This window comes from Pleurodeles waltl, chromosome 5 (genome assembly GCF_031143425.1).
Source record: "Pleurodeles waltl isolate 20211129_DDA chromosome 5, aPleWal1.hap1.20221129, whole genome shotgun sequence".
NCBI classification, from domain to species: Eukaryota; Metazoa; Chordata; class Amphibia; order Caudata; family Salamandridae; genus Pleurodeles; species Pleurodeles waltl.
This window is the reverse complement of record NC_090444.1, coordinates 1,138,473,336-1,138,501,101: the sequence shown is the minus strand read 5'-3', so window position 1 is coordinate 1,138,501,101 and position 27,766 is coordinate 1,138,473,336. Positions and strand designations below refer to the sequence as shown.

The window sequence follows — 27,766 nt, the reverse complement described above, 5'->3', positions numbered from 1 at the left end:
AAGGTAGCGCAGAAAGCGGGAGAGGATCTACAGGCAGCAGACAACCATCATTGGCCTCAGGGAACAAGATGTGATCCGGATGTACCAACTGAACAGGAAGTCCATTGCACCCCACATCACAGTAAGGGTGCAAACTCCCACTACTATTCCACCCATGACAAAACCTCTTGCGGTCCTTAATGTGCTGGTGCATGGATTTTTTCAGATAATGTGCGCACAAGTGGCAGTTAGGTCCCTGCGATCCTTCTCAGTTCTCCTACCTAAGGTTTTGGATGCTATCATATGCCTCACATCCCACCACATCTGCTTCCCAAACACCCAGCATCTGCAGCAGGAGACTAAGCAAGGTTTCTACCACATTGCTGGGCTCCCGCATGTGCTGGGTGTAATGGACTGCACCCATGTGCAACTGGTGCCACCTGCAGTAATGTAACATATATAGGAACCGCAAGCACCTCCATTCAATCAATGTGCAGGCCATTGTGGACCACCCTGGGCTCTTCACCCACATCCTAGCAAAATATCCCGGCAGCACCCATGATGCCAATATATTCCGCCATTCCACTATCAGTGAGAGGTTCCAGGATTATGGCAATGCTCTACTTATAGGTAAGTCACCATACCAATCATTACTCACACAAAACACCAACCATGTAGGACAAACAAGACATACACCACACAAAATACACATGGGCAGGGGAACACAGATGTACAGGCAACAACACATATGCAACATGCGACACTACACTGCGATCATTGCACATCACAAACACATACTTCCACATGCACTTAACAGACACAACCTGACTGGCACACTGTGTGTGGACAGGTGGATCAATGTCCCCTTTCCATAAAGAAGCTGCCCACAAACCACTACAAGTGTCCACTGATTGACAACTAAATACAGATCCCACACACATTACACTAAACAAAGAATAGCTCAGCTATGTCAATGGCATAGGCCATGGACATTTAAAGAAAGTCACACATAGGCACAATCCCACGTAAATCATGGTGTGAAAGCCTCTGGCAGCACCTACATCAAATGCCACCCAATTGGTTCCATGACCAACTACATATCATCAACACAACACTGACATACTTGTAATGTGCGCATACACCTATCTGCTGCATTGTGTCGCACACATATGAATACAAATGAACCTGCCATGAAAGACCATGGGGCAGAATCATGAGAAATAGGGAAGTACCTAGTCCAGTGCCACCTCACATGCGCCCCTTAGCACCTCCCAACACCACCATGACTGTTCCGTATACTAAAAATGGTCAGGAGTTTGTGCAAAACTGTAAAGATCATGGATGCCATAGTAGGACTCGACAGGAGGACAGAGGACATACCTGACCTTACATGCACCGTATTAAGGGATCCATGTGAAAAATAGGTGTGCCCCCTCCCAAAGCCTGCACTGTGCATGGGTTGAAAGTGGCTGTGATAAATCATGTATTGGAAGCTAGGAGATACTACTGCACCAAAATAGATCATCCTACAAATGTGTGATACACACCTTCATACACTTGATGGCTGGCACAACTACTTCTGCCACAAAGAGTAAGTAAGTGTTGCACTGCATGAGTAGTGCCACATGGCAAAAAGGACGGCACAGTTTGGCTTTGTAGAGCTACCATGGTGCCTCTACATCTGACACCATTGAGGTGCAAGGAGGTGGTAGGTTCCATCCAACAACAGGATACTGCCTCAAATATGGACTACACAACACATTTTTGCAAAATTATAACCATCAGTTTGGAATCAATATGAAAATTCCCAGGTCCTTGAACCACTACCCAAGATTGTAATGTCCATCAACAGAGTCCAATGCAACCATTTCACAAGAACAGGAATATAAGCCATATCACAAGTAAGTCTGAGTCACCACTCCACCTACAACTAACAACTGCCATGGTACCAAACCACTATCAATCTTTACCATTACATCTTCTGTCATTCCTTTGCAGCTGATCAAGGTTATGGCACACAGTCATGGGTAATGACTCCATCTGCCAATTCCACAACGGTGGAAGAGCGTGCCTACAAAAAGGGCAAATAAGAACACACAATGTGGTGGAGAGGAAGTTCGGGCTTCTGAAGTCAAGGTTTAGGTACCGGCCCTGACAGGAGGAAGCCTCTTGTATGCTCTACCACTGCTGTGTAAAATCATACTGGCAAGTGCAATCCTCCATAACATAGGAGTAAGAAAAATGGTCCCTGGGATGAACAGGTTGATGTCCCCAATGAGGAGAAGGATGATGATGGAGCTGCTAATTTGGAGGGGGAACAGAACACTGCTGCAGGAGTTCGCAGGAGACTCCACATAGTAGAGAACGTTTATACGTAGCGACTGGACTATTAACATCACATTGTAAATAGCACAAATAAAATACTTTGCATCTGATTCTCCTTGGTCTACTCATTCTCCACTACATATACCATTGGAATGGGACTCAAACCTCAGGGAGCAAGTAAGAAACACAATAGTTACAAGTATGGTAGCAACATTGTTTGTGACGTAAGAGGGTCTACTACGTCCATCTCACATATCCGTGACAAGCCATTCACGGGCATGTGACTCCTGAAGCTCTAAATCCATGCCCTACTACATATATCGTGCCGTCAAGTGGACAAGTTGCTAATTCCGAGCCGATTCCCCACATCAACACCACGCCTACCAGGATGTATGCATGGGGGCACACTTAAAGTAGGGGCTGTGATCAAATAGTGTTTAATAATGTTGGAACTAAACATTGTCACATCTCATGGCGGTTGCTGCTTTGCCTGCACAGTGCATACGTGACAAGGGGGTGGGGGAGGACATCATTGGTAACTATGGACCTTCAGTACTTGTACAGGGATTGTAACCAATGTTAGAGGCAGAGCCTGCACAGTGTATCCATGGGATTATGTCCTAGCACTGCCATTGGGCACAAATCTGACACATGGTGGAATGTACCTCACTTATGGCACACACACGTTGGCTGTGGAGTGCACTATGGGTTGCCAGACATATTAAGCAGCTATGGGCGTAGAATCCGTATCCAAACACATGACCCATTGTCAGGATCGAAGAATTAAATGGGACAATGCACCACCAAATAATTGTCTGCGTAGAGTGTAGACAGTGTGTTACACTCCCTAGGTACATAAGATGCATACATTTCACAAAAATCTGCTGTCTTGACACATGCCTACAGCAAATCCAGATAAACATTTGAAGACTGATATACGGGCATATGTCCTTGGTAACAAAGGGTTTTCTAGTACCAACAATGCTTGACATGTGCCAGCATGTTTACCTAGTATGCTCTGTATAGCAACATCACATAGCAATACACACCACTCATTGTCACTCACATGACAGAACAAGTGCAAGGTAGCACCAGTAATTACCCCATACATGTTTTGGGCTCAAACATCTCAATAAGGTGTGGGATGTGCAACTATGTCCAACAATGTTAAAAAATGTCACAGACTCATCATAAAAATGAATTGGAGTAGAACTAGCCATATATCTTGCATTTGGCTAATGAAAAAAACAGCACTGAGATTATTTCACACCTCAACATCATTCAGTCATGGTAAGTTACCTAGGTTGTGGCATGCTGGAAGAAATGCATACTCATGCTCAACAGAGGATGTGGCTGGACATCTGAGAGATACCCACATATGCTTACAAATATAACATGGGAAGTCACTTGGAAACAACAAGTAAGTGTAATGTCATGTGCATTACATCTCACAAATACCGTCAATGGGACGGTAACTATCATGTAGTCAGTAGTAGAAGATGTGTACACCTACAAATTACACAAGTCACATGTTGCATCCTGTCCATGTATGACAAGACAATGTTGCTGTAGAAAATGTGTACAAAGTGCAAGCAGCCTAAAGAATGGGAGCAATGTAGGAGACAATACATACCTTACCAGTAATGCGGGAAAACATTGAGAAGGAACACACATAGACCAATACTGACTGTGCAACACATCAATGTCTACATGTCAACATTCAACATATGTACAGAGAGGATGGCCAGGTAAGTACATAACAGGTATGACAGAGGAGGCTGAAGTGGCCGGATGGATCACTCACCAAGAAGCAGAATTCCTGGACACTAAGGAACCCCGGGTCCCCTACTTTTACTGTCTCCCAAAGGTACATAAGGGGACCGCCCCCACCCACCCTCCATGCCATCCCATAGTGTCAGGTATTGGGTCCATCCTGGAACCCTTATCCAAATTTTGCAACTTTTTCCTTCAACCCATTGTACAAAAACATCCACTTTTCTTAAAGACACCAAGGATGTGTTGATTTTGCTGGACCACATTAATGTCAGTGGCACCACTGATATGCTGATATCCCTGAATGTTGAGCCCCTGTATACCAAAATACCACAAGACTCCACCCTGAAAGCAGTTGAAGTGATACTTTCTTCTACAACAAGGGTCCACAATACACCAATCTGTTTTATTCTAGAATGTGCCACTTTGGCTTTGAAAGAGAATTTCTTCCAATTCGAAGAGCAATTATACCACAAGATACAGGGGACATTTATGGGTAATACATTCGCTCCCAGCCTGGCCTGTCTGTATATGTATACCTTCGAAAAACACTACATCTTGGAACCCACAAACACTTTCCTTTCTAATATTCCTCTCTGGTGACGGTACATATATGATATCCTTGTAGTCTGGAAGGACGACAGAGCTCAGACGATAGAATCTGTCAATTGGGTTAACACCCTTGATCAACATTTACACTTCACCGCCACGATCTCTAATGAAGAAATTGCCTTTTCGGACCTTCGCATTATTCTGAGGGACGGGGTTCTGCACTCATCTATTTTCCACAGACAGACAGATAGGAACAGCTTACTGTTATTTGATCGTCATCACCCAAAAGCCTTGAGGACTAATTTGCCTTACAAACAATTATTGAGATTGAGCTGCAAAGGCAGTGATACATCTGACTTTAATACAAATGCTGACACTCTGAGCCATAGAAGATGGGACTGACATTATCTGATCAAGGTGATTTCCAAGGCCAGAAAGAGGGCCCGCAACACACAAAGAGAAGTTCTACTGATATTCCCTGAAAACTCAAGTCTAGACTCACCTGTGTTACTACATTAACACCCCTCAGCAACCAAATTAAGAAGATCATTGGCAAGAGATGGCCCATATTGACAAGTGCCAGGGAATCCCTTGAATGCCCATTATTTGCACTTAAGAGACCCCACAATATCAGATCTGATTGTTCACACCAGACCTAGACATAGCACATCCACAGGCCCTGCTGTGGCACAATCCTGGCTTGGGGTCAGAGGCCACCACCCCTATGGTAGTTGTAAAGTCTGCTCTTTATATGAACACTCCTGAGATCAATTTAGAAGAGACCAGGGTGTGTCACTTAAACAGACATACCAATCGCCATACAAGAAATTGCATCTACAGGATTCAATGCCTCTGTGATCTCAGTTACATAGGCATGACTACCAGAATGGCTAAGACTCGCATCAATGAACACCGGAGTACGATCAGATGCCAACGAGACTGACTCTTCACTTCATCGAACAGAACCCCAAACCTAATGATCTAAAATGGGTCATACTTGAGACTGTTACTAAGAGTAGGGAGTGTGCCACAAAACTGTTTGAGAAAGAACAACAATGGGTGTTCAGACTTAGGACCCATGTTAGGGGGCTTAATGATGAAGTTCCATGGTCGGAATTCACATGGTTACCTGGCAGAGACATACTGGTGTTCCCTCCCTTTGCCTTTGTGAATTCTAACCTAGACTGTATGACTCCTATGGTCATCACCCTAGGTTTTTATAAATTTATGATCATTTTTTACATAATCACACGTCAAGGCTTCAACATATAATTTATGATTGCTTCCATTACTGTGGATTATGCCTTTCTACATGATGAAGGCAATGTTATAAGATGGGCGCCACATTTTTACAGTTTACGATTAGCCACTATTGCAGACCGTAGGATGGCCGCCGTCCTTCTGTATTGGCTTCACAGTCCTATTTCTAAGTTGATGTCTCCAGCCCCCTTAGTGAAAAGGTCTGCCCTTCCGCGTCCTCATTACTTCGGGGAGCGCGGAGCTGGGGTAGGTGCTGCAGTTGCCGTTGACCTTCCTTCAAGTAAGTGTCCCACTTCTCATTTCTAGGCCTCCTGCATGGGGTTCGGCTTTTGCAGTCCCTCGAGGAGAGCTTTCTGCCCCCTCAGAGACGTAAATACAGGTCCCGAGGTTAGGTGGGTCTTGGTCTCAGTCATCACTGCTGGCTGCTCCACGTGTGAGAGCGGCCAGCAAAGTCTTTACAATTTGGACTTTTCGTCCCTCTGGGACGTGCATCCTGGCCTCGCAGTGAGGCAGACTAGCACCCTGGCTGCCACCGCTGGTTGATCCCTGGGCAGGAGCAGCCAGCGGGGTCTCCAGAGTGTGTGCACTTTCTGGCAATTCTTTGGGGATAAAGTCTACAAAGAGATTAGTCCCCCCAACACACTAGACTCTTATTTTAGTCTCCCCACATAAGGGCACACACTGTACCTTCATGTTGCCTCCTTCAACTTACTGCTAAATCCACTTGGGGGGAGCTGTCAATAATTTCAGATGATGGCATATGTTTTTTGCAATTATTTTCAAAGGCTCAGTGTGTTTGTATATTTATTCTGACACAGTTCTGGGGGTAGCGACACCCGAAGGGCTATTCGTTTGCATTTCTGTTATGCGATTTTGATTTGTAGGGGCCATAAGGGTGAACCAGGTCATGGCCCTAGTATTCAGATGACAATATGCAGCTTTTGTCAGAGGTGTTGCTTAGGGCACAGACTGTAATATCTTTACCTCTTTACAGATTACTGATCCCGTCCCCTTGGCTGGAGCAATAAATTGAGTTGGTGGTAAACTGCATTTTGAAATAATCTCCAAAATTACACATGGTAGTGCTAGACTACTAACTTTTGATCCCGGCCCCTTGGCAGGTGCTATCAAGGATAACAGCATCTGCTACCCATATACCTCATAATGTGAGCTGCCTTGTTCAGGGTGCACTCGCAAATATAGCGCTCGCTTTTTGACTTTGATTTGAGGTGGTTCCACTAGATTGCCTGATTTTCAGTAGCACTTAATGATATGCACTGCTTATGGTATTGTACTACGTGATTAACAAGTTTTTTTTATTATTACTTCTAGGCTCCTGCTATAATTTATATATCTTCAAAATACCACATGGTATGTGTCCAATATGACTGTGATGATTAGATTGATTGTTTTTTAGGTCCTGATGAATCACACTTCGATCCTTATGACTAGCACAGCGAGAAACATGTTGACCAGTGCATTATAGGCAGTGTAGGGACCACCAAAACTGTTCTTTATGAGTCAATCCCTAGATGTTAGGGCACATGACACACAACTTAAAACACAAGTAGGGAAATTGAGTCATTACACTCACCTTCCCACACTTCGGTTTTTATCCTTGACAGGGGTTCACATTAATAATAAAGGTCTGCCTTTTGGTTCCCCCTAGTCAAGTTTAACAGCTTAGTTTTTCCAATCTCACATTATTGCACTCATCACCGGCAAAGATTTCTAAAAGATCGCCGCCAAAGAGCCCCTTTGAGGGTCGAGCCAGGCATTGCAGTGCCAGCCTGACTAGGAGCAAAGCCCTATGATGAAGCATGCCACCAAAAGGTGAGTAAAGGCCTTTGTTCCTAGCTCCATAGTCATTGGAATGTTGGGCAATGGGAATGGCTTGCTTGTAGCACAAGGGGCAAAGTGTGCTGGTATGGAATTGTGTGTATTAGGAACTGGAATGGCTGGCCACATATTTGTTGATGTCTTCCCTGATAGGTGTCAGGGCAGCTGTTTATGTACATAGCATGCCAATTGACCACTACTTTGTCACAGCACTATTGACAGCACATAGCTTACACTTACTCTCAAGATGGTAGAGAAGTGGTTTATATCTTTAGAGGTTTTTAGGGAGCTTATGTAGGAGACACATGCACCACAGGTGCTTCACTACCATTCAGTTTTATATTTGAGGCTGTAGTACTGCAAGGACCTATACTGTGCTGGACAACAGTCAGTAGTGTACACAATTAGAAGACAACTCAGCTCCAGATGGTTGTGGGAAAAGTCTATGATTTTTCAAAAGCCAGATCTCAGCAGTTTTCACAACATGGTCCTGCCACCATGACATGTGAGTGATGTAGATCATATCACATATCCATATGATGTGAATGCTGTGTGTGTGCCTGGTACTTTGATGATGCCCGACATGCATGTGCAAATTATGTTCAGTTTATCAGGATACTGTTGCAGCACCCAGTGCAGTGCCAAACTCACTGTGGGCCCAAGGACACCCATACAGCCACCATGTGTGTGCCGTTTAACACATGTAGCACAACATAGCACAGGGTAGGGGGCTTTAGTTCTGTAATGTGTAGACAACTTTGATGTGCAGGTCAGGCTTTAGCCAAACTTTCTAGGGACATTGCATCAGCTGTACATGTGGGCATATCATGAGCAATGGAACAACCCTTGTAATGTATGTTAAGCCCAGGTCTTACACCAGGACACATGAATTATGATTTACCAAACCTTAGATAGAATAGAGGGTGGGAAGTTTCCAGACACCCTATCATACGGCCCCACCTTGCATCCAAGATGACTGGGCAAGCCTTGATGTTTCATTAGGGGTGTCGAAGTGGTGGACTGCATGCACAGCGCCCCCCCTGCCCCCCCTTATGAACAGGGACACAGGAAATCCAGAGTTGTTGGGGCACGTGATCCTCACAAGTTTCATGACACAAATGTTGATCATGGGACAATTTAGTCCACTCCCCTCTGGGCCTTGAAGGTTAATAATGGATAGCCGTCACCCCAGTGACATGTAACTTGATACCTTGGATGGCTGGTAGGAAATGGTCATAGATGAGGAGTAAGTCATTGTTGAGGAATGTGGGGTGGACTGTATGTGTTATCTGCAGTTGCAGTGTACATAATATGTGTGTTCAACCTCCACCCAATGCTTAATCTGATGCTTGATTCTCCTAATTTTTCAGCTGCCAATATGAAACCAGACCAAAGGCACACATTTCAAAGAGGGCAGAACATTACAGGCACACTATGGAGGTGGATGCAGGATACTGCAGAATGGGAAGGAGGTTCAGCAGGGAAAAGGCGACTGGGGGAATGGCGTGCGTTTGCACATGGGGGACCTCCACAGCAGCCACAGCCAAACAAGGACAGTGTTGGGAAAACATCAGGGGCGCAGGAGGCCTCTGCAGGTCCAAGCTCCTCCACGTCAGCTGCACCTATCAGGAGCCAGGCACATGTTCAGTCACATGCTGCAGTAGATTTATTTATTTATTTTAAACATCTATTATATTTTATAAACATCTTTTTATTTCAAAATGTGCTCAGCATACACACTGTCACAAAACTTGACCACATAGAAAACATCATACGCAAGGTCTACAATAGCATGATAGAGTTAGACAGTGTTAAATAACTTCATTACCATCAACATCTCGTAGATCTATCCTTCCAAACCAGTATGTAGTACCCCTCCTGGTCCCCTGTAGGACTCGTCCCCCTTCCCCGAACTATCCCCCCACGTCTCTGTAAGCAGTCCACTTTGCTCATATTTTCTCGTAGTTCTTCTGACATCCCCTGCTTTTATAGATCCTTGCTCAGCCCACTGGAACCAGTCCAGGTCATGTTGCCAGTCTGCCACCCCAGGGGGACTGCTCGCTCCTAACCCCCTTGCTATATTTCACTTGGCGACCTCGGCTGCCAACTGCAACCAAATATTTGCATATTTGGGCCACACCTCTTCTCCAGTGATACACAAGACAAGTCACCTGGCCTCCATAGGTATGTGGAGTCCCATAACCTTGTTCATGATATGTACCACTTTCCTCCAGTGTCTTTAAATAGCCAGGCATTCCCAGAGGATGTGAAAGGAGGATCCCACCTCACCGCATTCCTGAGCACAAAGATTGAAGTCACAATGTCCCAGTCTATGCAGCAGTGATCTGGAGTAATATGCTCTATGTAGGACCCTTAATTGTATCAAATGAAAGTGGGCCCTTATGGCAACCTCTCTAGGAATCTGGACCGCTTCTGCTCTGCGTCTTCAATTAATCCCAGGTCACTCTCCCAAGCTGCCCCCGGTGACTGCATAGGATCAGGGGAGTTGTTCATTAATTTCTTGTATGTCTGGGAGATGGCCCTGTTCGTCATGGGTTCCGATAGCAGTATGTCTTCTAACAGAGACTACTCTGGCAGCTGCTCCCCCTCTTGTATGTGCCTGCGTAGCGCATGCCCCATTTGCATAAATCTAAAACGCTCAGATCTTCCCATTTCATATTCCCTCACCAAATCCTCGACGGACACCAGGGCACCTCCCTTCCTGACGTCCCCAAGGAATTCTATCCCAATCACCTCCCATTTCCTAAAGCCTTGCAGTTTCCCAAAATTGTGTTGCAGTTGACTGTCCAACAGTGTTGTTCTATTTGTTAGCTTACCCTCCCATCCCAGGAATTTATTAGCCTCCCTCCATGCCCGCACAACCGATTGAGTATGGAAAGGCAACTAAGTCCACTGTAGTCCACCATATAGGATTGACGGATAACCCTAGTCCCCCATTGCCTCTCTGTCCACTTGAAATGCCAGGTCGTCTCGCTCTGTGAACGCCAAATCATTAATCATACACAATTGTGCCGCCCAATAGTCAGTGGGTGCATCTTGGACTTCCAGCCCCCCAAATACACTCCTCTTTGGAGCTTAATCGAGGCGATACGTGAACTACCCCCAACCCTAGAAGACTCCTCAGCTCACTATCAATTCTGTGGAATACTGTATGCAGCACACTGAATGAGGTGTTGTGGAGGGGGGATGGCAGACGTGGGAGAACCCTCATATTGAAGAGCATGGCACACTCCATCAGGGACACCGGGGGACCCCTCCAGGAGGCAACATCAGCATGGAGATGCTCCAGCTAGGAGAGCAAGTTTTCCTCCATGAATCTGGTGATATTGCGTGTTGCATACGTACTCCGGTATCGGAACCCAGCTGTCACCACCGGGGCAGCACACCGTGGTGGCAATTTTGGGGTGCTTCCTGTTAGGGGGACTTGTCTCAGTTAATTTGGTATCCAGAATAAATCCCAAAAATCTGAAAGATGTGGAGTAGCTTGTCCACTGTAGTGCTCGGTCATGTAGTATACAGCAGGATATTGTCCGCATAGGGGGAAATATGCTCCTCCCACCCTTCCGTCCCCGCTATCCCCTGCACCAAAGGGTCCTGCTGAATCTAAGCAGCTAAGGGCTCAAGAGCCAGTGAAAAAAATCATTGAAGACAGGTGCATTCCTTTCTCATTCCTCTATGGAGCACAAACGGGCGGGAGAGTGCTCCGTTCACCTTCCCTTGTGCCAATGGGGCCTGGTGAAGGAGGTGTATCCATTCACAATATTGGGTGTTAAAGAGGTACGGCCACTCGATAATATCAAATGCCATTCAGGCATCCAGCAAGAGCACTACTGCATCCTCGTGGCCGGAGGACCCCGTCATGTGCATGACTCCGTAAAGGTATCGAAGAGTGAATCTGGTTCCCCTCTGGGGCATGAACTTAGATTTTTCCAGGTGTATCACTGTTATTACCTTTTTAAGTCTATTGGCTAGGACCTTCACAAAAACTTTAACCTCTATGTTCAGGAGGCATATGGGCCGGTACGAACTACAAGCCTTTGGGTTTTTACCTTTCTTTGGAATTACTACAATAGTGGCCAGTCTCTAGCCCACAGGAAGGATTTCCTCCTTCCTTGCAGCCTGAAACATCTTTAACATGTACTTTGCAGCATCTTTGACCACACATTTGTACAGCTCAACCGGTATGCCATTCGGACCAGCTGCATTCTCAGATTGCAACTTCCTAATGGCTTGTCAGACCTCCTCCTCTGATAAATCTTTTTCCAGTCCCCCCTCCCAATCCACAACTGCTGCAGTAGTAAGCAGCTAATTTGAACAAGACATGAAACAGGACATGGCCAAGATTTTAGCTAGACTGGACAAATTGGAGGAGGAGAGTGCAGACAACAGGAGGATGTTGCGGTACATTAAGAAAAACGCAAGAAAATGGAAAAATGAACTTATCTTGCTCAACAGCCTCCCAGTTCCTTCCCCTCCCTTTTACTGTTGTACATAGTTTTCGATTGGGTTTTAGATGGGTAGTATTAGGTTAGCTTATGGTAGGCCTAGATTAGTTTAAGTATAGTGGGGGGTGGGTTTTTCTCCTTTTTTTTTTTTTTTTTTTTTTTTAAATTGGTGGGGTTGCTGGGTAGGGTGGTTGCGTTGGAGTATTTATTTATGTATAATCAAAAATACCGAAAACATATATGTTTAGGCCATAGGTTAGTACAGTACATGTGTAGTCATAGTTTATGTTGTCCTACTTGTATCTTGCCTCTTAAGGGGGTTGGAGAGACAATGTTTAGAGTGTGGTGTTACATGTGTAAGATAAGTTTAGAAAACGTTAGATCAGCGTAGTTGTTAGTTAAGTTAGTATAGGTTAGTTTAGCATAGGGTAGTTTTAGGTTAGTTGTAGGTATATGGTTTTACAATAAATCCTGTTTTTCTTAGACTACTTTTTTGTAAGTTGCGTGTCTGGGTATTCTCATGAGTGCAGTGGCCAAATATGAGGACTGGCCCAGGGTAAACTTACCGTCTTGATTTACAAGGATTACCACGTGCATTCCCCTATGATTAAGGAGCTGTCAGATTGACAGCTACATAATATCAACTAGTCCATACATTTGACATCCAGTGCTCCAGCCATTCACAATGTGTACGTATACTTTATGTTGAACATGTCAGTATGGTACTTTACCGGTCATTGGTGGGGTCCTGCAATTTCATTGTTGGCAAGTGTGGCACATTTGACAACAGGCACAATTGGAACTGTATCCTGCAACACTGACAGATACCCATCACTGATAAGGTTAGTTTCTCCTGTACACACAAATAAGTTGTACTGGTACTCTCATCTGGGTAAATTACCATTAAGTAGGTTCAGAGCCATGCATGGCGTATGTCAACTTCAAAGGATATCGTGTACTGATATTCTGTACACATTGACATGGATTGACACAATGCAATCTTTTAGCTGAGAAGATGGATCACAATAAATGTAGAAACGCTACATGTGAACAAGGTCCTTTTTTTTTTTTTTTTTTCAGGTTCAAGTGTATCTGCAAATTCTACACAATGTAGTTCACAGACCTCATGAGTGAACGTTAGCCATATGTAGCACAATCAGAGACAGGGGTGAGGGACATGTCATGAGACATGGTTAGGATTAGTGTGCATTAGTAAGGAGTTAAAAAATTGGCATGAAAGAGACAATGCCAGTACATAGCAGACAGGTCAACAGTGGTTGGGTGAAGAGGGCACATTTCCTACTGTCACAACACACTGGAATGATCTTAAGCCCAGAACTAAGGAGAAACTGTCCATGTGGCACATACTGGTGCTAATGAGTACTTTTCCTTGTGAATGTTACTCCTTCCACATCTTCATCCTCTGATGTGTGTGGTGCCTCTTGTGCCATGGCTGGTGCTGTGGTTGAGGTAGAAGGGGCCACACACTTCAGGGGATAGAGAGGTGGAGTCAAAGGTCGCTCACCTGCCATTTGTGGGAACACAAGGCATCACTGCAGCAAGGAGGAACTGCTGATGTTTCAACACCGCAGCAACATTACAGTGATAGGCAGCCATGTATACCCTGAGGGAGGCCACTTCCCGCTGTATGGACTCCAGGGTATTCTACAAAGCCCCCAGCCTGTTGTGTGTTATGCTGCTACCAGTTTAGGAGGGCAATTGTTGTAGCCTCTGCTTCATGACAGCAGCCATGTTGACCAGAGACTGCTGGGGTCAATGTAGCGGGGAGTGGGCGTCTCTGATGGCAGCTGAGTTGTCCTTATTTGGACTGAGGTACATCCGCAATCCCTACCATGGTATACATCCCCACCCGAACCTGCTTGGACAACTCCAGCTGGACTCCTCCCACTAAAGGCTGATCTCTGGGTCTTCAGAGTCTAGGGCTGTGTGAGTACTGGCTGTTGGCATGAGTTGGTAGCTGGGTGGGTCATGTGGAGTCCCTGCAATGATGTGTGTCCTCCCTGCGACTGTAGGTGGTGCCTGAAGTGATCCTAAGACATACTGGAGAGTCTGTTCATTGCTGGTGGCAGCTGGTCATGCATCTCATCTGCAGAATCCAGGACAGGCAGCTCGGCAGGAGGTAAGACATCATCCTCTGCAATGAGATAGTGTAAAATCAATATTAGATTGTTTTTGGTTGTTAACATGGGACATCATTTATTTGCCACTGGAGGCTCAGTGACATGTTACTGACCCAAGGTGGGAGTTGTACTTAGGTGTAGCCTTGTGCATCACACATGGATCAGGCTCACTAGGTATTTTGGGGCATATGTAGGTGCCCTGAGCACCACCTTAGTGAGGCTCAGGTGGTGCAATGCCCTGCACCGTATTTACAAGGTGGCATAAAGCTACTTTTTGTGCCTCAAAGCCACCTTGTATATTGTCCCTTCACATGCAGCACTTTGCGCGGAAAGTGTGCGCAATGGATGTTGCTGTGGGCGTACCACAGCAACATCCATTGCATTCTGACACGGCCTCAGATTTACGACTTTGTGTAAACTGGAAGCTGCACCAAAATCTAACGCCAGCCCAGGGGTGGGGTTAGCATAGAAAAACTAGGAGTAATGCTTACATTTCTATCAGCTTCTTTGCTTTTTCTATGTGTGCTGAATTCTGCAGCACACATAGTAAAAACAAATTGCCCTTTAAGTTTGTTGTTGTGCAGGAATGTGTTCCTTTCTGAACAAAAACAATCTCCCCCTCAACACAGACATCCTTGCACTAGGCTGCACAGTATTTGTATGAATATGGTGCATCCCTGCGTTTTGAAAATGACGGCGCTTGAGGCTCCCTAATTTGGCACAGCAGCACATACCATCATTTCCAGTTTAATCTGGCCGTCTATCTTGTCAGATGGTGAGATTGCAGCTATTGATACAGCTGCACACATGATGTTCACAGACATGCTCCATGTGTTGTATGTGTTTTATTTAGTGGCCATTCCTATATGGCGCATATGGTTGTCTCTGAGTTGTTGTGGGTTCACCCTCTACGGGTTGGGTTACTCAGGTTGCAAGGTTTAGGGCAGATTTTTCTCGTGGCACTGCAATGTTTTGCACTACAACTGCAGCAGTTTAGATACGCAGGGATGAGAGATTGTTTACTTGTATGTGGTACAGCCCTGCAATTCCCCCGTGCTTGCACACATTTGTTCTCCCTGCACCAACACAGGCATTTTTGCAGTATGATGAAGGGGTGCCTGCCTTGAAGGGATGATTTGTTCATGTGCAGAGAGGTGTCCCTTCCTGCACATGTACAAGCTATTTTTGCTAAGTTGGCATTTCAATGTGTACTGCAAGATGCAGCACACATGAGTAAAGGAAATGAGGCATGGAGGAAGAAGCATTTTGGCCAGAGACACCACCCTGACACCACCCCTGTGGTGGTATTGACTTCTGTCCTAGTCTCTGATGTCTATGTTGTGCTGGTACAGGGGCTTTGACAATATGCAATGGGTATTGTAATGACACAGCCACACTATTTGCATGTGCCTTCAGGGCAATGTGCAAATGTAATTGGTGTACAAAATGAGTGGCCTATGCTGACGTTGCATATATGTCGGTGTATAGCACAACCAAAGCGTCAGTACATGTGTGGCTTGGGTGGGGATGGCGCATCTTGATTCAGGGCCTATGTGTCCCGATGCAATGCTTTAGCATACATTGAGTGAGTCCTATATGCCTCCCCCTTCTGCAATTTACGGAATTCCAGATATCCCCGCCCTGCAACTTATCCTGCATTTGTGGTAGTTCTTTGTAATCTGTGCTGTCCTGCAAATCTAGTGGCCAGCTCCTCTGGGATGACTGCTGCAACCACCTCCTCCAGCTCATCCAGGTCCTCCTGTGGTGCGGGACTTCCACCTCCAGTGTGCAGTGCTGCCTTTCGGTTCCTGGTGAGTTTCTCCTTAGTCCTCAACTTGCAATTGTGCCACCGCTTCTTGCACTCGGGGACAGTCTTCTTCACCTCTGCAATGCTGTTGACTTTGTCTACTACTTGCTGCCATATTGCATCTCTCTAACCAACTGGCTTTGGAGGAGACGAAGAGCTGGTGTTGGTACTCCGTCACCTCTCTGACCAGGATGTCATGTTTCCTCCTCGCTGAAGAGAAACTTGTGCTTTCTCTTCCCCTTCTCCTGGGACTTTTCTGGACCCTCCGGGCTTGTACTTGGGATTTCCCTGGGGTCTCTCCTGGCCAGAACAATCCATCTTCTCTTAAAATTCCACTTTTTCCTGCTTATGCATTTTGTTTTGACGCTAATGCAGTAAATAAAAATGGCGCTAACCCTTTTGCCACATATTTACGTGCACGAAACACAGTCTAGCGCCACCTTTGCAGCATTAGCGTAATTTTTCCTTACGGTATGTTGCAATGGTTAATATAATTTTTTGGGGGCTAACCATTCCTTAGCGCCATCGTACATCATTTCTTTAATATGGTGCTAAGGAATAATGCCAAACCATGTTTAAAAAAAAATACGTACATCTGCGCTAGCACAGTTGTGCATAATTTTTTCTTAAATATGGGCCTTAATTTTGCCCCTGGTCGAGCCAGGTCCCAGGGGCATTGCGTAAATGTTTTTAAACTGGAGAGCTTAATGAAGCCCCAAGGATCACGACCTACCTGGGGCTGAATTCCCCACTATGCGGGGGAGCCACGTGGACCACCACCTCTCCGGGGCTAAAACAAATTATGTGTGGCCCGCGCGGACCCCTCTCCCCGGTGCCCCAGGACACAATAAGGAAATAAAGCGGGAGGCTGAACATAGGAGAGGTTGGGTCCGTTCTGGGGCCTATACAGCCACGGGGACCACTACCTCCCTGGGGCCGGTCTGTGAAGATCAAAGAGGGAGGGGCCGGCTCCTGCTAACTCCCGAGGAACCCACCCTCGGGTAGTAGTAGTCTGCTTTCAGCAAGAATGAGCTGTAAAAATGCTTCTGATTGCTGAAAGCAGAGAATTAGATGAAAGTACTGCTCCAGCATGCAGGGAGCTGCATTCATAGCAGCTCCCTGCATGCAGGAGGAAAGACGGCTCCCTCTTGAGGCATGGAGCTGGCTGGGATCACGGGGGCCTTGAGGTTCCCACCCACGGCCCCTTTGATCAAAAAGAAAATTAGAAACACTTGCTTCTATAAAGTACAAATCATCCAAGTGTGTTATGCAATTCCACCCTGTAAAGTCATCTGATGAACACACTTGAGGAACAATCACAATGGCAAAATTACATACACAACACGCTACTGGAGACATTACCTCGGCTTCCTTATACACTTACCGAATGAGGAAGCACTTACTAATTAGCCAGTAGAAAGTACTCCAGTTGGGTTGGCATTCTGCACAAAATGCTGGCCTCTTCTTGGATAAACACACAGGGCAAAACCAGAGGGCGTGGCCAAGATGGCAGCCAGAGCAGTCGCTTGAAGAAGAGCTCTGGCTTGGCCTGCAACATCCTGCCCCCAATGGCCTCCGAGTCCCCGGTTGTGAACTTGCTGATTCAACCATGAGGCCCCTGCTCAGCTACTGTATACTGTAGACTTTTTCAAAGCAGGGGATTATGTGAGGAGCTCTATCGTGCATCACCACTTGTGGGCGTCTGGTTGCGACAGTTCCCCCTTGGCAGTGGAACCGGGTTTACTAGATACTGCTTGGAGCCACTGGTGCGGGTTGCGCTCCACAGAGGCCTTCAGTGGCTAACCGGGCCGCGGTGCACATTGTTCCACTGTACGGAATGACAGACCCCCTCTGCTGAATCCACGCCGTTAGGTATTAGCTCGCAGCTACCGAAGCAGGACATCGCTGGAGGGCTGGGGGTGGGAGGACAGTGCTCCTCCAACTGAGTAGACCTTCTTTGCATCATAATACATAAAAACAACAGAAGCCTGTAGCCACTACACAATACACAGCATGACACCTGGTTTGTAATACAGACTGGTCGCAATAAGAGCCCAGTTTTAGTCCCACTGTCCAGACCCAGAGCTGGACATCCAGATCTCCACCAGGAAATCACTGTGATTAGGGTAAATTTCCCCAGATTCAGCCGTAGGGGCTGCTACGAGTGGAAAAATCCCACTAGCTCTACACTACAATTGCACTTGAGGGCACAAAAGGGAGGTCCCTTTTGACACAACTACCCACGGGGGACCCGGCAAATGACACAGCTGGCCCGCACCTAACCAAGACAAGGTGTTCTGTGACCAGCACAATCACTTGCATGGGGCATATGGCTGGCATGAACTTGGTGATACTGCACAGTTGCAAACGGCAGGTGATCACTGGCCAATACCCAACCCCTTTGTGGGCGACAATGGTGAAACCCAAACCCACCAGGATGACCCCCTACCCCCCTTCAAGATGGACTTGACTTGGCAACCCGGGATGGGGAACTGACGCCTGGGACAGAAGCTCTACGACACTTGGAGATCACGCTGGATAAACGCTTGGGGCAATTCAAAACGGATACTCCAGGCCATACTGGACACTAAGACTACCCTGGAGTCGAAGATAGATGGGGTGTCCACTGATGCGAGCTTGCTTTGCACTGACCACTGGAAGTTGATGGAAGGCGGAATCTACACTGACTTCAATGTGCCCCACAATGCAGGAGCTAGAATCTCACCTCCATGATCTGTGTACAGATGTCGCTACCTTGCAGCGGAGGAGGCAGAGGTACAATCAAGTCAGAAGAATATTTGCTTCTAGGGGTCCCCAGAGCACATGGGTGGGTGGGGGGGGGGGGGGGGGGGGAGGCAGGGCTAGTGTTGAACTTTTTCTAGAGCAATGGCAGGAGTCTACAGACCTGGTAGTCAAGGCACCTAAATTCTAAAGGAATTTGGATGAACAACAGGACTACAACTATGTTTTGAATGTTCTTAAATATTAGAATTGCCAAAATTGCCTTACTGCCTCACCCAAGAGTGATGCATAGATTTAACTTTGGGCAGTCTCACCTATTCTCTCACAGTATAAGAGGCTTTAAGGTAATGGTTGGTTCATTACTAAGATTGCAGATCATTTGTGTTTCTTCTCTAGAGAGATTAAATTAAGGTTGTTTATGAATATTGGTGTCTGACTGTAGGCACTTCACTATAGTCTATTCAAACGCCAATACTTCTGGGGGGAATGCAATGTGGTGGTGGAGTAAATTAAGACTTTTTCCTCAGTTTAGTGTTGTGTTTGATGTCCACTGTCCTGCCAACTGACTTAAGGAAACATTCTACATGTATTTTCTTGAAGAAAACAGACAGTTGAAATCTGATAGAGAAAATACCTCTAATATATGTGGCTAGAATTCCCTGGCCCCTGTTCAGCACTTCTCAATCTTTATTAGATGAAATGTGGTCACTCAAAAGTGCCCCATTGTAATTATCAGTGGCTGAGAATAATTCAAGCACTTCACCCATTACCTTCTTGTTTTCATCAATGTTGTGACTGGTATGCCCATATGCAGGTACTGAGTTCACTATGCCAAAGGACTCCAGATGCACTATACTGGTGAGGCCCAAATATACGGACACTGGTCCGGGTATCCTTAATTTCCCAGTCAGAGGGGACCTGGATTGGCAGTTTGAAACTGAATGGAACAAGGCAGATTTGCCTATGGTTGGTTCCTGCGGAAGTGGCAATGTGGGCAAAAACACAGGGGATTGGAATAGTACTGTTTTGTTTGATCATATTCATTTAATGTACTTTATTTTTGTAAAGTGTATGAACTATTTCAGTACAGTTTTGATATTTGGGATAATTACTGCTAAAGCTTTGATAACTTTTTTTCCCAAAAATATTTTAAGCCAAATCTGTGTTCTTTTTATAAAGGAATAAGGGAATTATAAAAGGTACCCAGGCTTTTTGGTTTCCCCAGGAGGGGCCTGTCAATTTAGTAACAATGTACAAAATATTTGTTTTTTCTCAAACTGCTGTGCAAAGAAGTGTCTGTTTTTCCTGAATAATTCATCAACAATATGTGTGCTGTTCTAAAAACAATCTTCCCAGCATTCAAACGCAGTGTGGAAAAAAAGGTATTTTGCAAATTTCTAAGTGCTTGTCACTATTCCCTATTTCTGTAGTCCATGTCTTCTTGCGAATAGTGGGAAAGAGGTGCGACACCTATGGTTGAACCCAAAAAGCTATGCAAATTCTGAAAACTAAAAAAAATAATGAAATCTGTGAGTTGCCATTTGTGATAATCATTTAAGGTTTTCCAAATTAATCTATCATTAAAATGAAAAAGATAGTAAACGTAAGTAGGGGAAAAAGAGAAATGGATGAAAAGGGTTTCATCTGCAAGTTTTTCCACTGAAGGCCAATCTACATGTTATGTACATCAGAGTCTTCTAGTCACAAACACATACACTTTTTCAGTTGTTCAAAAACCTGTACTGCAAAGAGCCATTAACTAAGCCATAGCTTGCAGTGATTTGTCATTGTGCGGCAACCTTCCATTACCCCAGAAGAAAAGATTTAGGTCCTAATTACAACATTGGCGGTAAATCCCACAGAAGACAGTCGAAACACTGCCGCGGCATTCCGCTACAGCTATTACAACCCACAGCTCGGAATCCGCCAAAATCCAGACACCCACACAAGTCCGCCACACCAAAGGTCAGTGATAAACTGGCGATAACAAAACCGACACCGTCACGCCAACAGGACTACGACCACACTATCACGGCCCAAGAATCCACGCGACGGTCTTTCAACCGCGGTAAACACCACCGCACTCAAAATACACACACATTTACAAAACACAACCACATTGGACAATTCGAAATACACACACCTGATACACATACACACACCACTCCCACACACCCAATACAATATAAAACACACACCCACATTACCCACAAACCCTTACAATGAAAAATTTGGAAGAAGCAGAGAGACAGAAAAGCAAAGACCACACCAGCATACAGAGGCACACAACACCATCACTCATACACATCCATGCACAAAACACCACACACCCCAAAACATCACCCCACACATCACAACAAACAATACCTCACACATAACCCACACCACCCCATGGCACCGCGAAGACACCCCATGTTTTCTGAGGAGGAGCTCAGGGTCATGGTGGAGGAAATCATCTAGGTAGAACCACAGCTATTCGGATCACAGGTGCAGCACACCTCCATAGCTAGGAAGATGGAGCTATGGCGCAGAATCCTGGACAGGGTCAACGCAGTGGGACAGCACCCAAGAACACAGGATGACATCAGGAAGAGGTGGAACAACCTACGGGGGAAGGTGCGTTCCATGGTCTCAAGACACCACATTGCAGTTCAGAGGACTGGCGGCGGACACCCACCTCCTCCCCCACAACTAACAACATGGGAGGAGCAGGTCTTGGCTATACTCGATCCTGAGGGCCTCGCTGGAGTAGCTGGAGGAATGGACTCTGGTAAGTCAAATCTTTAACTATCATATCCCCCACCCTACCTGCATGCCAACACATACCCCCACCCTCGCCCTCACCCCCATCACTCCAACTCCTCACATATGTCCCAATATCACAAACCACACATCCCAACACCAAGCCCTGCATGCAACAACAAAGCATGGACACCCATCACCAAAGCATGTCCACTACACATACCCACACAGACCCCAAAACAATTATCACACAAGGTCCTACACAAGAATGTAAGCACTGGGGTACAGGGTCACCCACCCATTGCACACCATGGCACACACAGATGCAATAACCATGCCTTTACACCCCTGCAGGACCCCTACCCAACTTCACCGGACAGGAGGTTCCAGACATGTCCACCCCCCTGCCCCCCCTCACCTCCCCCCCACAGAAGAGGCCCACAGTGATGACAGCAGCTCTGTCCAACTGGATCTAGATGACCAGCCCGGCCCATCTGGGACCTCGGGACAGTGGGTTCTCCTGACAGAGTCACGGGCCACCGCAGAGCCTACCCCCTCAGGAAACACCAGCACAGCACCCACCCAGCGGGCCCATACCTCTGTCCCCAGGACACGTCAAGCAGCAGTGTGTCCACCACTACAGGGAACCCAGGCAAACTCACAAACCCAAGAACAGCAGGGACCTGGGGGCAGTGGCAGTGGGCACACGGTTCAGGGGACAGAGGCCCAGGAAAACCGGGGAAGTGGGAGGTCTGCTGTGCAACAGGGGAGGGCAGGCCCAGGGAACCCACTCTCCACGAGGCCCTCTCCAACATCATGGGAGCGTACCATCATTCCCAGGAGACGATGGCAACAGTACTGGCCAAGTTTTCAGGAGACCCAGCGGCTGCAGGAGGAACAGTATTTGGGGTTCAGGGAGGAACTCAAGTCCATCAATACCACCATGGGCACCATTGTAGGGGTGCTGAAGGACCTTGTCAACACCAGGAGGGACACTGTGGCACAACAAGGGGCCCCTGACACTAGCCTCAATGATGAACTGTCCACCACATACGCCGGTGCTGGTGGACAGGAGGCACTGCCAAAGGACCACGACACCAGCACCCCACCCCCTGCAGATGGAGAACCACCCCCAAGCGGTCCCTGAGATCCAGGACAAAGACAGTGAACAATGCCAAGACCCTCGCCAAGAAATGAGACCACCCTGAATGTCATCCTTTGGTCCCACCCTGTCCATCCTTAAACTGCCCTAGCTCCACTTCCTATGCCCCTTTGGACAATGCACCTGTGAGACTAATAACTGGAGTCTGCCATGGACATTCCTCCACCATCACTCCTGACCATTTTACAACCCCCTCCACTATTTAGCACTTAAATAAACACCCTTGAATCACAAAACAGTGCTTTCACAAATGTGTATTTGCAATAACTGAGGAAAATAGCAATGTCAATTCTATTGTCAACATACCTATGTCACACAGCTCTAGTCCATGAGTTAACATAGCAGAGGTCACACAGTGGGAGCCACATCTGTGAAATGGTAAGGCAAAGTGACAATTCAGGGTCTATAAACTGGGTGAAAGTGACAGACAGATGATAGGTCTAACAATTTTATCAGATGCAGGCGACAGTGATGTCTTCTTACCTGTGTTTCACTCGAGGTATTGCTGGATCACGTTGTTTCTGTTGTCTATGTCCTCTTCTTCTGCCTCCTCTTCTTCACTGTCCACAGGCTCCACAGCTGCCACAAGACCTCCTTCTGGATCATCCTCCTGCAGAAAAGGCACCTGTTATTGCAAAAGCCACCGCAGACATGGCTGCCATCCCCAGTGGTCATCCGTACGTGGCTGGTGGTCAGTTCCAGGGGCCTGGGCAGCTTCCATATTGCCCCACCATCAGTGGACTGTCACATCCACTACCTCAGTCCTTGGCAGGATAAAGCACTGTGGGCACAAAGCCCCCTCCAGAACCATTGGAGAATCTCATCCACCACCTGAGTCCTTGGCAAGATGAAGCACTGTGGGCACAAAGCACCCTCCAGAACCAGTGGAGAAAGGCATCCACTACCTCAGTCCCTGGCAGGATAAAGCACTTTGGGCACAAACCCCCTCCAGAACCAGTGGAGAATCTCATCCACTACCTGAGGCCTTGGCAGCATGAAGCACTCTGGGCACAATGCCCCCTCCAGAACCAGTGGAGCCTGTTCCCCACTTGAGAGACTGTGGCTTTGCACTCCCCAGGATGCAGCAGTGGGCAAACCACCCACTGGAGAGACTTGAGAGACTGTGGCTTTGCACTCCCCAGGATGCAGCAGTGAGCAAACCACCCACTGGAGAGACTTGAGAGACTATGGCTTTGCACTCCCCAGGATAAAGCAGTGGGCAACCCACCCACTGGAGAGACTTGAGAGACTGTGCCTTTGCACTCCCCAGGATGCAGCAGTGGGCAAACCACCCACTGGAGAGACTTGAGAGACTGTGGTTTGCACTCCCCAGGATGCAGCAGTGGGCAAACCACCCACTGGAGAGACTTGAGAGACTGTGGCTTTGCACTCCCCAGGATAAAGCAGTGGGCAAACCACCCACTGGAGAGACTTGAGAGACTGTGGCTTTCTACTACCCAGGATACATCAATGGGCATGGAGCCCCCTCGTGGAGCTGGCATCGTGCAGTAATCCGGCTGAGGTGCCCCCCCTTCCCTTCCCCCTGAGGTGCCTGTTTTATTTCGATCTGATGCCCCTGCAGTGTTCTCTCCATTTCGATCGGGTATGTTGTGTGGGCCTTGCCCATGCATTTTGGGCCCAGTGGTCCAAGGACTATATAGGTGCAGTACCTGGACTTGAATTCTTGGTGTACATATTTGTTTATAGTGTATATACATTTTGGACTAATGGATGTTTATTGATTACAACAGTTACAATCAATTCCTTTTGTCCTTGCGTTCTTCCAGGGTGGATTGGGGGGTGTAAATGTAATGTTTCAGCATGTATTGGTGTGTGTGTTGTTGTGGGTGAGGGTGGGGGTGTTGCGTGTGTGTGTCACTCTCTTTTCCCTCCCCGGTGTTGTAGGTGCAGTACTCACCGTGGTCGTCGGCACCGTCGGTCGTGCTCCTGGTAGAGGAGCAGGCAGGAAGACTATCGCACGGAGTATTTGGAGTTCAGGCTCCATGGCGTCCTGGTTCCTCGTGGGTTGTGTAGAGGTGAGTGCTTCTCCTTCCAAGTCCTGTTTCCGCCGTGTTTTTGTTCACGTTGAATCCGCCCAGGAAAAGGTGGCGGATTGGCCTGTCATAATAGTGTGGGCGGTACATTGTCTTCCGCCTGTCTGTTGGCGGTGACCACCATGCTGTTTGTTTGTACCGCCGTGGCGGTCGGAGTGTTAAAGTGGCTGTCTATGTTGGCGGTTTCCACCATGGTCATAATTCCATTTTTTTTCCACTGGCCTGTTGGCGGTTTTACCGCCGCTTTACCACCAACCGCCAGGGTTGTAATGAGGGCCTTAATGAATGAAAAAAATGGTATGATTAAAAGCTGAGCATTTTGTAAATGTACTTATCAATCTGAGTTTATGGATCTGGGTTAATCATACCACTCTGAATTGTGGATTACCCATATGAACAGGATATTCTGATGGCATTTATTCAAAATGTATGATTTATTATGGACTGACTTACAACTGGAAGATGAAAATATATAAACATTCTATAGTAATAATAAATGTCCTATCATTCAGAATTCCCACACTTCTCAGAACACAAACCGTCCCTTACATGTAATATAATTCCTGGGGCCTAGTAGGCTATCTGATCCTATTGGAGGTAGACTGGAGTAAGAATTTAATCTGCCCCAAAGAGGAGAAAGACTGTGTTGGTACCAGATATGGGGATCGATGCCAGATCCTGCCACTCCTCAGTCCTACTGATTTTTATTGGCATCCTCTCAGTTCTCTAGCAGGCTTTGTGCCCCCTGGGTTGGCAGGTGAGGGAGTAATCAACAAACCCGGGGACAGAGAAAGACTGGGTGGGCCCTGATAGTGGGGGAAGTGATCACACACAGTGGGGAACCACTCCCCTCCATGAAAAGATCCATTTGACTGGAATCTTGCTCAGGGATCTCCCCATTCAGCAATCCCAGAGCAGAACTCCACTAGGGAGATGTACCACAGGAAGGTGGAGCATCTCCCCTTTTCAATGATACCATTCCTGTCAAACTCAGTGGTCAGGGGCCTGATCTGTGTCCCTGAGCACCATTCAAGTAGCAAGTAGCTAGAGTACAGTTTCACATTAGCTGACATCATAGTTCATGGTGTGCCACGCGCCACTTAAAAACAAAAATAATATATCAGGTGGAAAGGGAAGCTTTTCCCTTGGAGCCTGAAGTGAGGACCTGAAAAGGGAATCCCTTTTGTGTTAGCACCTGGATGCCTTGAGTGTAAGGACGTAACCCCTTCATCATCTGTACTCCTAAGCTGGTGTGGCATATGCGAGTCACACCCTTCACACTTAAGGGGTTAAACTACTTATACATTTACAAAAAAAGCACTAATGGAAGGGTAGCCTTACAGAGAGATTTTACTATGTTTCATTGTGTTATAAGTGTCTAACACCAATCATCTCCTTGAGGAAGCGCTGGACAACATTACCGCTTGGACAGCTATACCTTGTTACTACTGAGAACTATGGGCCAGATGTAGAAAAGAAACATTTTGCGACTTGCAAATAGCGAGTCATAGCGACTCGCTATTTGCAACTCGCAAAATGTTATGCAGTACGGTGTCTCAGACACCGACTGCGACTCGCTATGGGGTCGCAATGACCCACCTCATGAATATTCATGAGGTGGGTCGCAAATTGCAGCCCCATAGCGAGTCAAGGCACTCGCAAACATGGAGGCCTGCTGTAGTCAGCAGACCTCCGTGTTCGTGACTGCTTTAAATAAAGCAGTTTTTTTTTTTTTTCCAGTGTAGCCCGTTTTCCTTAAAGGAAAACGAGCTGCACTTAAAAAAAAAAAACGAAACCTTTAGTTTCGGTTTTTTTTCAGGGCAGGCAGTGGTCCCTTGGACCACTACCTGCCCTGAAAAAAATGTTTGGGGTCCATTCCCAAACTGGAAGGGGTCCCATGGGGACCCCTTCCAATTTGCGAGTGGGTTACCATCCACTTGAAGTGGATGGTAACTGCGATACCATTTGCGACCGCGTACGCGGTCGCAAATGGTATTGCATACCACTCAGACTCGCAAATAGGAAGGGAACACCCCTTCCTATTTGCGAGTCGGAAATGCATTTTGCGAGTCGGTCCCGACTCGCAAAATGCATTTCTGCATAGGAAACTGACATTTGCGACTCGCAAACAGCAATTTTTGCCATTTGCGACTTGCAAATCGTTTCCTACATCTGGCCCTAAGTGTCAAAGGGGAGTGCTTGAGCATTAGATTTGAGCTTCTACAATACAGCAGTCCCAGGACACCAGCAACAAATGACTACTAAGATATAATTCATGAAGTGTGTAACATGTACTTACTGAGCGCGAGTCACAGAGAAAAGCAGTGACACAAATCAAACCCACATAAGCCTTCAAGCCACAAAAGCCAACACACAGGTGTACACCATGCTCAAGAGCTCAAGAGACAACACACAGACAAGCAGAATGACAGAAATAGAAGAAATAACATCTTCTTTCTGTGTATATTGAAAAATACAGAGTGAGACTAACAAAGAAAAAATGGCACAGATACGCAAATTAAATAAAACAAACAAAGAAAGTGAAGTTCCCACAGAAACATAATGAGAAGCTACTACATCACAAAACATCAACAAGTATGCAATGTAAAGAAAATGTAGTAAGCAAAGAAAAATTGAAACTCAAGCGCAGTCCGTCAGCCAAACAACAGAAATATTAAAGAAAAACATGAACAAAAGATATGCTACATAAAGGGAAAAAGAGCAAAAATGAACTTGGCAACCTTGACCATACACTGATAATTTGGCAGACAAAAAACTGTGACATCACAAAACAAGACACATGAACAATACATACTTCAGCGAAACAGCAACCAGTGTCACCCCCCCAATAAAAAAACTTGAATCTCAACTCTAAGATTTTGCTACTATAATAAATGCCTGTATGTGCACATCACAATGATGTG

General features: G+C 46.5%; 1 protein-coding gene across 2 annotated transcripts in view; it reads right to left on the bottom strand.

Annotated features, from left to right (window-relative positions):
* Positions 1 to 27,766, bottom strand: part of KPNA5 (karyopherin subunit alpha 5) — a 248,537-nt gene that overhangs the window by 210,542 nt on the left and 10,229 nt on the right. Inside the window, exon 1 of one of the 2 annotated variants that reach the window (XM_069235361.1) lies at positions 14,257 to 14,362. The exons of the other annotated variant lie outside the window; for it this stretch is intronic. Coding sequence (XP_069091462.1) covers positions 14,257 to 14,296 — 40 coding nt within the window. The 5' untranslated portion in view covers positions 14,297 to 14,362. Of the gene's footprint in view, positions 1 to 14,256; positions 14,363 to 27,766 lie in introns of those variants that run through there. 2 annotated transcript variants of the gene reach the window in all.